Source organism: Marmota monax, unplaced genomic scaffold (genome assembly GCF_021218885.2).
Source record: "Marmota monax isolate L192 unplaced genomic scaffold, Marmota_monax_Labrador192_F-V1.1 WCK01_AAM20220418_F8-fsc00096, whole genome shotgun sequence".
Taxonomy (NCBI): domain Eukaryota; kingdom Metazoa; phylum Chordata; class Mammalia; order Rodentia; family Sciuridae; genus Marmota; species Marmota monax.
Genome location: NW_026695236.1, coordinates 1995004 through 2007050, shown reverse-complemented (window position 1 = coordinate 2007050; position 12047 = coordinate 1995004). Strand labels below are relative to the sequence as shown.

At 36.2% G+C, this 12047-nt stretch overlaps 1 protein-coding gene across 3 annotated transcripts in view; it reads right to left on the bottom strand.

Moving 5' to 3' along the window:
• Positions 1 to 12047, bottom strand: part of Grm5 (glutamate metabotropic receptor 5) — a 464549-nt gene that overhangs the window by 44358 nt on the left and 408144 nt on the right. For all 3 annotated transcript variants that reach the window (XM_046439401.2, XM_046439400.2, XM_058577374.1), the window contains exon 8: positions 5590 to 6529. In XM_046439401.2, the coding sequence (XP_046295357.1) occupies positions 5590 to 6529 (940 nt within the window). The remainder of the gene's footprint in view (positions 1 to 5589; positions 6530 to 12047) is intronic.

Genomic DNA, 12047 nt, shown 5'->3' with positions numbered 1-12047 from the left:
TCATCCCTCAGCAAATTTCTATGAATAAATAATATATAAGGAAGATACAAGGAATGTGTGCTGAATGTATACTATACATATACTATACACAATAAATGCTCTTAGAGGCTTGATGAGGTAAACACTGCAAGATTAATTAATCTGATTGGGTTTCATTGAGGACTCTTGGCTTTGGAAGATAAATAGGATCTAGAAAAACAGAAGGAAGAGGCCAAGGATTCTGGAGAAAGAAACAGCACAAATATCACTTCATGAAGATTAATAACGTTTTAATGAAATCTAAGCGATTGAAATCATTAAAGCTCTGATAATGGTTGAAGTGTATTGAAATTCACACAAGAGACCCAATTTCCCAGGCATATTGTAATTTGGTCACTGGATATGGAAAGGCTAGCAGTTGCTTTAGTAGACAGCCTAAGTGAGCCCTCATGACAATGTTAATTAAAGCAAAGTTAATTACTTAATTAAAACAAAAGTGGCAAATGATAGTTTCTAAAATTAAGTAAAGTGGAGGCAACAACACTAATGATTCTTACACCTGACTAGAATCCCAAGGGAGGGTTTCACCTTTTGAGAAAATTTGTGGTTTAGAGCTTTAGGCCTCTGTCATTAATTTAGTCATAAAAGGCCCACTATATTTTAAAGCTCCAGCCCCATGTCGCTGGAAATTCTGCATCTTGTAGAACCAGAACTTTGGACTCATCAGATTAAATGCTTTGTTTAGGTCAGAAAAGGGTTTGTGTTCATTTGTCAATTTGCCGCTGAAGTGAATGCCTTAAACAGAAGCCTGGCATTATCTGCTTGACAATGATTTGATGCTGCTCCATGTCATGCTGGAAATTAGTGACTAGAACCAGAATGTTAATCACAGGGACCTCTATACATTGATGGCATAAATAGCATGCTTCTGTATAAAAAAAATCTATAGTGACTCATTCCTATTTAAATAAAAATCTCTCTTTGCTATTTCAGTGAACCGAATGACTGACTCTGGGCACTTTTCTCTGTGCTCTAGGGTGAGCCCATTTAACCTCACAAAAACTGCTAGCTCTGTTAGAATTAGCTCTGTTATTTCCTTAGGCTCTCAGAGATCTCAAAGTGATTCTGTCCCCACGACCAGAGGTAGATGTTGGTTCCTCCAGCTACTGACTCAGTAAATATGAACTACTCTTCAAAGCACCATAAACATGTCATCTTATTAGGTGTGATGATGTTTTTCAAACAGAGCCCCCAGGAGCATCAATTCTTCATAATAACATTATGAAAAACATGGTTCTATGTACAATAAGTGTAGAAAATGATTGGAAATTGTTAATAAATTAGTGGTTTCTGAACTGTAAGACTCTTCAGTCTTTCTATCTAATAAAAGAATTGTGTTTTTTATCCAGATGATTTCACAAAATATCCTGTTTCATGGAGTAATTTGTGAGACATTTTCTAAAGAATATATTGTGGTAAATGTTCGACTTTAGTGAGCATATGCTAAGACTTGAATTAAAAACTGCTCCATCACCTACCAATCATGAGATGACAGGCAGGTGGATCTATGCTGGACCTCAAATTTCTCATCTGAAAAATGAGAAGGATGATGCTTCCTCTTGCAATAGTTTGTGATAATTATAAATGTTAGACTAATAAACGTTTTTCAAGGTGGCAGAATATGGTCAGTGGATAATAAACTACTTTGGGGGGACTATTCTAATTTTTACTTTTTCTTAATCGCCTTTGTGTTGCTTCTTTACTTCCTTTTCTTTCCTCTATCCCTGACTTTTATTACTATGGCCACTATTACTAGTAGGTACTACCAGTTTCTGTGGCAGACACAATTCATTGGCTTTTCCAGTGAGTACTGTCATCCCTTTTCCCATGCAGTTTCCATTGAAGAGTCTGACAAGGCTAAGTGCACACTTTCCTGTGGTCCTATTGCAGCTCTTTAAGACACTCTCAAACAATGAGATAGAAGGGCATTCTCCTAATAAAAAGGATGCATTTCATAGCCATGACAGCTATATTGCAGCCGTCAGCCAAGAGAATGGGAGAGGTGCTGGCACTGGCATCTCTAAGCCAACATCACATGCTGGGCCTCCATGCTTCTTGTACCATAAAGAATATTAAACTCAAACAAATTGTATCTTAAAATAGGTTTTCTTAAAATAGATTTAATAGACTCTTAAAATAGGTTTTCTCTTCCTCACAGTTAAATCTGATTTTAAAGGTTTAGCTATAATATATTAAGTAATTTTTATGTGCTGCTACTAAGCACTTAGTGCATCATACCTCTTTTAATCCTCAAAACAGGAATGATGTGCAGTTATTACTAACACTCACATTCATTTATTCCCCATTATTTAAGTTCCAATGCGACAGATAATGTGATACACACAGACATATATGCAATTGCAAATTTGAAGGAGAGGTAAAATTCTAGCATAACTAGTGATATCCTACAATGTGATAAATGCTAGACTAGCACTTTGAACATATTGATTTTGTGTCATAGAGAAGAAATATTTAGATTAGGGGCTTATGGAAACCATCGAGGAAAGGATGTTTAGTTTCATCTCTCTCTGTGGACTGCAGCTTAAAAGAGCAACAGGAATGTATGTGATGCAAGAGGATGATCTCTTTCTCTGCCCTATCTTTTCTCCATATCAACAGCAGGTTCCAGCCTACATATCTTAATTAATGGCCAAAAAAATCTCTACATAATTAGATTGTAATGTCTCTCCATTATAATCATGTAGATGGGCTGAGGTTTATTCAAGATCATAAAAAAGAAAACCCATAAACTATCAAAAGTCCCTCCTTGCCCTTTTTGAGATTTTAATACTCAAATGTACTGATTACAATATCTGATCATCAGGAACTACAGGGCAAGTTAAAACATTGTCATAAAATCCTCAAAAATTTTGTTTCTATTAGCAGTATCAGTAAAATCTGTTGTTTTTGTTTGTGCTTTTGTTTACCAACATAGAAACAAAATAGTCGAAAATATTGATCAAGTGTTACTAGGAGAACATGATATCTAACATGATCAGTGACCCAATTCTTGAGCAGAGACTGATGACTACAAATGCATGAGGGATATTGCAATACAGTACAGTGCAGACTTAATCTAATAACAGTTAATAGAATCACTGAGGAGTAGTATGTACACTTAGAGAGAAGCAAAACCAAAAATACCTACTATAAAACCACTTTCTGAAATTCATTCATTCATCAAACATACCAATGAATTGAGTATCTTCTATGTATGATGCACCCTTCTAGGTATAGGTAGGCATTGAGGACACAGTGATGAGTACTGTGGACAAGATCCCACTTTCAAGGAGCTAACCACTGCTTAAGCTGAAACACGAGTGTGCTAGGCATTTTGGTAAGGACTAGACCTTGCAAAGATGGAGATGCCCTGAGAAATCCAGACGAATAGGCAAAGCCTCTACAGCCTTTATGAAGGTCTTTTCATTATTAATATCATCTTGCTTACATTTCTGACACAATGACTTTCAGGTATGAAGGAATGCTGAAAACTGTCAACTGTCAAGTTAAAATAACATACTTAAGAATTACTATGTGGCAGATATTACATGTATTAGTTTTAGTCCTCACAAACACTCTACAAAGTATGTATTTCATGATCCTCATTTAACAGAGGTGGGGATTGAGACAGAGAGAGGTTATGTGAAGTTGCCTAAGATTACACTAATGGTAGTTGATGTTGCCAGGATACAAGTTCAGTGCTGCACAGCATTCTGCTACCTTGAGTAAAGTATCTATCAGCTGTCAAACCTTTACAGACATTATCTCCTTAATTATTTATAGTCCTCTGAAGTCAGTGATTCCGATTTATCAGATGAAAAAATTAAGGTGCAGAGAGAGGAAATGCCAGTGCCAGTGTTCAAACTAAGGACAACATGTTACACAACCAGTGTTCTTTGCCATTACTTCAAGCTATCTCTCTAAAGAGCCTTCCCTGATGAGTTCTTGGGAGTGCTGAGAAAGAGACTCACAATTCCTCTCTGTGCCAAATTGTCTGTTTTTGATATCTCCTAGACTTCCCTGGAAGATTTTGTTTGAATAAAGGGTGATAAAATAAAAGTTTGTGAAAAATTTTCTTGGCCAAAAATGAAAAGCTGATCCTGCAGAAGTTTAGGAAAAGAATGTTTCATAGAGGAGTCAGGAAGATGGATAGAAAATGTGCTGGAAGGTTAGGTATATGGAAGGTCTTCTGTGTACAAACCACAGCATTGCTGGGATTTATTGAAGAAGGGAAAGATACAATTTATGATTTGATGGATATCTTGCACAATGTGCAAGGAAAGAGATGAGAAGCAGAAAAAGGAAGGAATTGAATGAGGTATGGGTAAAAGTTTATAATACAAATAATTGGGCCTCGTGGATAAACTTCTTCAAGTATCCTGTGAATCGTTTCCAAACCTTGATGGAGGCAGTATCTTTACCATCACATAATTCATGCTTTGAAAAAGTAGGGCAACTGAAAAGTAGGATTTTCATGCAGGATAAATGATGGTATAGGAGACTAGTTCAAGCAATATTGTTTAGAGATCTATCTTCCATTCAAAAGATATTTATCTTCCATTATATTTATCCAGCTTTTAGAAATACTGTTAAATCCTAGTAGATTTTTTGGGACTGATGCCCTGACTAGCTTTTTTGATGTGGTGCTTCTTAAAGAGAGGAAATCTTTATTCCCAATCTATGGATCTGTGGAATAAGAAGTTCCTTGTCAACAATCTATGTAGCCTTTTTAATACCTTGAAATTTTTTCTCAAGCCACTGATAATATGATCTCAATGTCATTTAACGTGTTGGGTCAGTAATAACATAAGAAAGACCCTAACAGCATGGAAACTGTTTATTGGCTATTGCATCTAGATTGCTTTCAGACAGAAATCACCTAATAGTTGCTGTTCATGATAGTGAACTTAAGAGTGTGATGGGACAACAGGTAAAAGAGAATTGGGAAATTGATGAGTTAAAAGAGTTATATGCAAAGTTATTTGGTTGTTTTTGCTATTTTCAGCTACTCAGACATTTTTCAAAGAGTGCCACTTACCTATTAAAAACTAAAATGTAATTATATCTTCAAGTCTTTATGGGATGAGCAGTTGAGAGCTCCTCTCAGTTTCAATAAAGGTTCAGGCACATTCAAGTGCTGTCAGATGCATAAGACTCTTGGCACTTTGCTCTTAGGATAATATTTATTCACAATAATCTTCTCTAGTCTTGTGAGCTAAAATTTAGTTGTTAATATATCTTTGTGCCCTCAGGACCTGGAGATCTTTTTCTTGGCCCAGTGATTTTACTCCGCTTTCCCTGAACTCACTCTGCTTTGGCTATACCTTTTTGCTTTATCTGCAATCTCAACTTCCATATGTTTTATCTTTGGCCCAAATAAGTGGACTTGCATTTTATTAACCTCACAAAAACCATTCAATGAATAGGTCCCAAGCCCTAAGGCACTCTTCCCCCCATTGCTTCATTCATTCGGGTGTCTCCATATTAAGAAGGCAAATGCCGCTGCTTCCCGTGTAGCAGTGCACCCCACTGTGCCCCCACACATTTTACCTTAGGGTTTCCCCAGAAGAGCCCCTCCTCTTCCACAGGTTGACTAGGCTGCTGGATCTGCTGGCTGCGGAGGACGACTTGCCATCCCCTACATGCATGCGCACCACGGTAGACGTGGTGAAGGCGCTGCGCACGTTTCTCTCCGGTTTGGCCAGAATGATATACACCTTCGGCACAAACATGCAGCCTAGGGCTACTGTGGCACTGAGGCTAACTGAGAAACACATGGTGATGATTTTGTAGTTGCTGCCAAAGTAGATTGGCACAAAGGCCAGCCATATAATGCAGGTGGTGTACATTGTGAAGGCGATATACTTGGCCTCGTTGAAGTTAGCTGGAACATTCCTGGTCTTGAATGCATAGAAGGTACAGCTCAGAATCAACAATCCATTGTATCCAAGAGGAGTGACAACTCCCAGGTTGGTGGTGTTACAAATCAGGTAGACTTCTCGAATGCTTGGATAGTCATGCATTATATCCGGAGGCTCCATTATAAAAAGGGCCACAATAATGCCCAACTGGATACATATGAGAATGAAAGCAATCACCAACTGGGCACAGGCACTCATGAATCTGGGCTTTTTGGTACAGATCTTCTTCTTGCTGCCAGCCAGGATCCTCGCGATGCGGTTGGTCTTGGTTACTAGGGCTGAGTAGCTCATGGCTGGAGACAGACCAATGCCAATTCTCTGAAGATAGCAATAAATCTGTTTGGGCTTCGCAATGAGGCAGAAGGTACATAAATAGCCCAGGCAGATACCAGCAAGAATAATGTAGCAGAGTTCCCTGCTGGAGGACTTGACTACTGGAGTATCACGATAAATGATGAAGACTACAGTAACAAACAGGGTGGCCAGCAGGCCGAGGCAGGCAAACACCACAGCTGCAATGGGCTCAGGGTCACCCCAGCGAAGATACTGTACTGGGATCAAATCACAACCTGCAGAGACACAGACACATGTTGAAAAAAGGGAGAGAACTTTACTTGGTTTGCAGATCCTTAAGGTAAAAGCAGCTGCTTATGAATATTTCAGTGTATCTCTCATCTACCTTTCTAACTTTGGTGTTTTCAAATTCATTTAAAAATTCAATCAGAAAATCTTTCTATTATTGACTACATACTGGGTGTTAAGAGCTGTTCTAGGTTGTGAAACAAAATAATGATAAACATATTCCTTGCCCTCATACAAATATTTGAGACCCTTTTAGCAGTGTCCAGCATAGAGTAGGTACCTGAATAGTATTTTTCTGAATGAACAGATGAATATTTCTATCTCTTTTTTTCTCACTTGCAGCATCCTTGCTGAGAATAATATGACCGCAGGGTTGCATTGATACAGAATGACGTTAATTTATATGTTTAGAGACTGACAATTGACTCTTAACTCCAGAAGAGAAAGGTAAACAACTCACAACCATGAGAATTGTCTCCACTCACAAACCTTTTTGTGTACTCAAGACATGCAGTTTTTTATATTACTTCATTATGTAGAAGAAAAATATGATAGAATATGGCATCATTTAGGTTATCTGTCATCTTTTTAAATTTATTTAGGACAGTGATTCTCAAACCTGGATGCATTCAGGAATCACCTAGAGATTTAAAACAAAAAATACTGAGGTCTGTTTCATTGCTGAAGTTTCTGACTTAATTGGATTGGGAATTGCCTGGGCATTGTAATTTTTGAAATACCCTCCAAGTGCTGTTAGTGTGCATCACTAACCCTATTTTTATGTCAGTTGAGAACCATTGCTCTAGAACAATTATTACCATAATATAAAGGTTTTTTTTTTTAATTGAATTGAGATAATAGCTTCATTGAGTAGAAAAGGAGGCAAGAAACCAGGACCATGAACATTGAGGGAATATGGCAGAGATTACTAATTGACTGTAAGGATCCATTTTTCCCTTTTCTCACAGCAACAGATACACAATTTTATTTTGGATGATAAAGGATGCAACTCAAATACAATGTTTTCCAGCAACCATTGCTGTCAAATGTGGCAGATGTATAGGTTTTAGCAAATAAGTTGTAAAGAGAGGATTCCTTAAAGGAAAATGATTCATCTTGGAGAGGAAACACTTCACATTTTCTTGTTTCTTTCATCTGCTTCCTAGAACATAAAGGATATGTCTGGACCTCCAGCAATTACCTTACTCTTTGAAGTAATGTTAAGGATAAAAAATATTTTCTGGGTTTGAAAGAGAAGCTCTGGGGGAGGGGGGGCAAATTCCTGATAACCATGAAACCGGTTATTAGCTCTGGATTATGTATGTGCATATCTCCTTTGCCTAAAGTTACTTCACTTATTTTGTGATATATATGGAGCCAAACAAAATATTAATTGATATAAAGTAGGGTTTTCCTATCACCTTGCCATTTCCCCTGACTGGGGTGTTGCCATGTCTTTGAATATCAATGGTAACTGGGAGTTAGGGAAGACAACACCACCTATTGATGATCAAGAAGAATGTGATTTTTCCAAAATATGCCCGCGGGCAGCTCTGTTGCAGAAAGGAAATAAAGGAAATTTTTTTTCTTCTTATTATTATTTCTGTCCCTTTGGTCTCCTACCTCAAGATCTCATGTTCCAGATAATAGCATTAGTATTATAGTTAAGTATTATGGTTAAATTCATTAAGGATTCAATAAGAGTTGTGAGTTAGCTTGAGCTCCTCAACACATTTTGAAAAATTGGTCCTATAGAAAAATGTATTCTTATTCTTATTCTAATTAAGTGTGCATTTAGTATTGAAACAAAGTTCTCTTAGCTTTTTAAAATTTTGAGGATATCCCAGACAAAACACAAGATAATTATTAAGTATAACATCATTAATTATAAATAAATGCATATGTTACTGCTAATTAATATATCAGTATCTATATTTTAAGATATCCATGTCCATATGTGATGCTTATATGCTAAAATACAATCTCTGATGCCTTAGTAGGCTATAGAGCTTAGGTTTATATTTAAAAATTTGTTCCTTATAGAAAATATTTTATAAAGAGAAAAATTAATCATTCTTATCTGTATTCTTGTAGCATTATTTGACAATCAAATTTATTATCTACTGCAGTTAATTATGTAGAGACTTGTTTCCACTGGTAAATCATAAACTACTAATATCCACAATAATTTACTGGTATAGGAAATATCATGGGTAGAAGTGGTGTGAGGCAGGAGTACTTTCATTAGCTAAAATAATCTACTAAAAACATCAATATTTACTTTAAAGACTTTACTTTTACCCCTTTGTTCTGCTAAATTTTAATTGCTTACATCTAAATACAATTAGCATCTTAATTTCTAAATGTTTTGCACAGGATATTTTTATGTCAGATATATTCTTGAACTCTTCACGTGCAACCAATTAACATTACGTGTGAAACTAAAGAAAGCTCATTAGATGTATGTGTTGGGAAAAATATGCATGAGACATGCCTCTAATGTGATGCTATTATTTTCACAAGTTTACCAGAATTTATTCATTCAAATGAATTTTTTTCATTTAATGCAAAACACTGAGAAAGATTTATGTTTGGTTTTCACAAAGCTAAACTGCTATTGCACAAAATACTTTTTATAATTATTCCCTGTGAATAGCAAATTAGACTCTTACTAGAATTCTATAATCACTGAATCTTATAATTGAATGATCTCTTAGAGTTTCCAAAAAATAGATATGTATCACATACTTGCAGGAGATCACAAAAATAAAATTCTGGGGTCTAAACTCAGGAGATTCTGAGTCAGTATTTTGTGGTGGGGCAAAGGAATTGTCTTTTGAATAAGCAACCTCAGTGTCTGTAGAGGTAGTCCTGAGTCCTTGATTGGCAACTCAATCTTAGAGATTATTAAATTAACCTCATTTAGTATGTGAATGTCTTATGGGCTACCTTTGAGAGGTGGTAAACCTGGCTTCACTTAAGGCTTTTCATGAGCTAAGACTAATAGTAGTGATGGAAAAGCAGGAGTCCACAGTGGCAGCAAGAGACTGAAGAAAGCCTAGTCTGAAAGCTATCACAACAAGGCAGTCAAAGATGATTAAGATGGAAACTTAGTCACTGTACTGGGTAAATTAACTGTAAAGAAATTTCAGAAGCAGGATTGAAAGAAATTATAAAGTACACAGGAGATTCAAGGAGAGTGGCTTCAAACTGAGTTGATGGTAATGTTATTAATTAAGATGAGGACCACAGAAAGAAAATTGCTCCGGTTTGGATTTGTTATGTTTGAAGTGTCTATGACCAAGTGAGCATATGGAAACAGAGGCTTAGGTGAGACATTAGGGTAGAAGTTATAGCTTTAGGAACCATCTGTTTAAACATAGAAATAGAAGACATGGCCAGGCGTGGTGGCACATGCCTATAATTCCAGAGGCTCAGAAGGTTGAGGCAGGAAGATCACAAGTTCAAAGCCAACCTCTGCAATTTAGTGAGACCCTGAGCAAGTTAACAAGCAAGACCCTGTCTCAAAACCATAAATAAATAAATAAATAAGTTGGGGATGTGACTCAGTGGTTAAATATCCATGTTTAATCCTTTACCGAAAACAAATGAACAAATAAACAAAAACAGATAGTTTAATAGGTTAACTTTAACAATGAAGTTTCAGTTTTTCTTTTCTTTATCCTCACCCAAATATCATGTATGAAGCATCAATTGTTAGCTTTACCAATATCTTCCCAAGGAGTATATCATTATGTTTTCCTGTCAACTCTGACATCTATTTGTTTTGAATGAGGAGTAGTGTTTTTCCTAAGTTGGAACATGTTGTACCAAAGCTCAGAATCTTGAGATAATGCTGATTTATTATGATACAAATTTAAATGCCATTTATTATCCCACTTTCTACAGCACTTGTCAGCAAACATCTGAATACCTAGTTATTCTTTTTCAGTTTCTTCTTTATTTTCTTCTAATTACTGGACATTTTTCATTAATAGTTTTTTTTATCCCTTGCTTTATTCTTGGTATAATGGTAAATTTCTAGAAGTATATTTAGAGGCTAGGAATCTTAATTGTATACATTTTATAGTTTTCTTATGTATTTAATTAATATAGCATATGTTATTGTAGTTTATGCTAAATAATCTTGAACATGGTAATGAAGTTTCATCTAACAAATATTTTGTGATCATCAGAAGATATACATTAACATTCTTTTCTAGAAATGTATTTGAACCACGGACTAGAAAGCCATATCCTGCATTCTGATAGCATTCATTTAAGTAGATGTTCATATCTCACTTTCTCTCCCTTTCATGCTTGATTCATAATTTTATGGTTCTTTAGAATTATCCATCATTTCATAGTGTGAAGTGAGTGACATACATTGCAAATATAAATGCTTGTTTTATATTTGGGGGAACGTGGGCTGCCAAAACTACTGTCCATATTCATCACATGATTCCACCAATCTGTTCCCCATACCTCTAATAACAGAATAGACAACTCACTGATTTTCTGAATCCCTGAAAACAATGTGACTGCTCACTTACAGCTGGTACTCATGCTTAGTGTTTTGATATTAGTCCTACACAATGAATATTCCTCTAGTCAATAGTTCTGAGATGCTGCATTTTCAAATCCTGTTCTAAGTGTCTGTTCAGGCAGAGGGAATGAAGGACAGATGCCTGACATTCTAAAAGTCAGGCTGAGCAGGAACTCCTTAACAAGCTCTGTAACATCTATGTATTTTGGGGTAAAGGATGTTGCTGCTGAGAATCTGTGAGAATAAGATGTATGTGTTCTCAGATGTCGATCAGACCATTTCAGGGGTACAACTGATAAGGGACTATGGAGACTACCTCTGCTACATGAGCAGTGGAATTGCCCAAAGCACAGGACTGATGACTTAGAAACAGCATGCTTGCTTTCAAACTGCTCCACCAGCAACCATTTGTCTGCCTTTCCTCCTTTCTTTACCTCTCTGGATCTGGATCTCTAGGATGTTGTGCTTGGATTTCAGGAGTGTGCAGACTTAATTCTTTCTGAATTGAACACATCCCCAATCTTTTCATATTTTCTATTCATTGAGCTTCAGCTATAATTTTTTTATTATTTCCACAGTTGAGAGGTATTGGAAGTGGCATGTGTGTATGTTAGAGATGATAGATAGATAGATAGATATTTGTGGGCTTTATTCTTCACTGCAGCACTCACTATAATCTATTTTGTGTATGTGTAGGGAGGTCTGCTTGGTTATACTGGTAAGGTCTGTATTCCTTACTTAGCCACAGTTTTTCTCTATGGTTCCTCAGTAATGAGAACCACTTATATGATTGGTAAAGCAATTCACAAATTAATATATTTCCTATATAATCAAGTGTATAATTCTCATTCTGGTGAACAAACTCAAGTCATTTGCAACAATTGTTTTTTGCTTCTTTTAAGTAGCCTCAAGTATTATGTATTGCTACAGATGGAATTCCAAACTCAGCACACTGTATT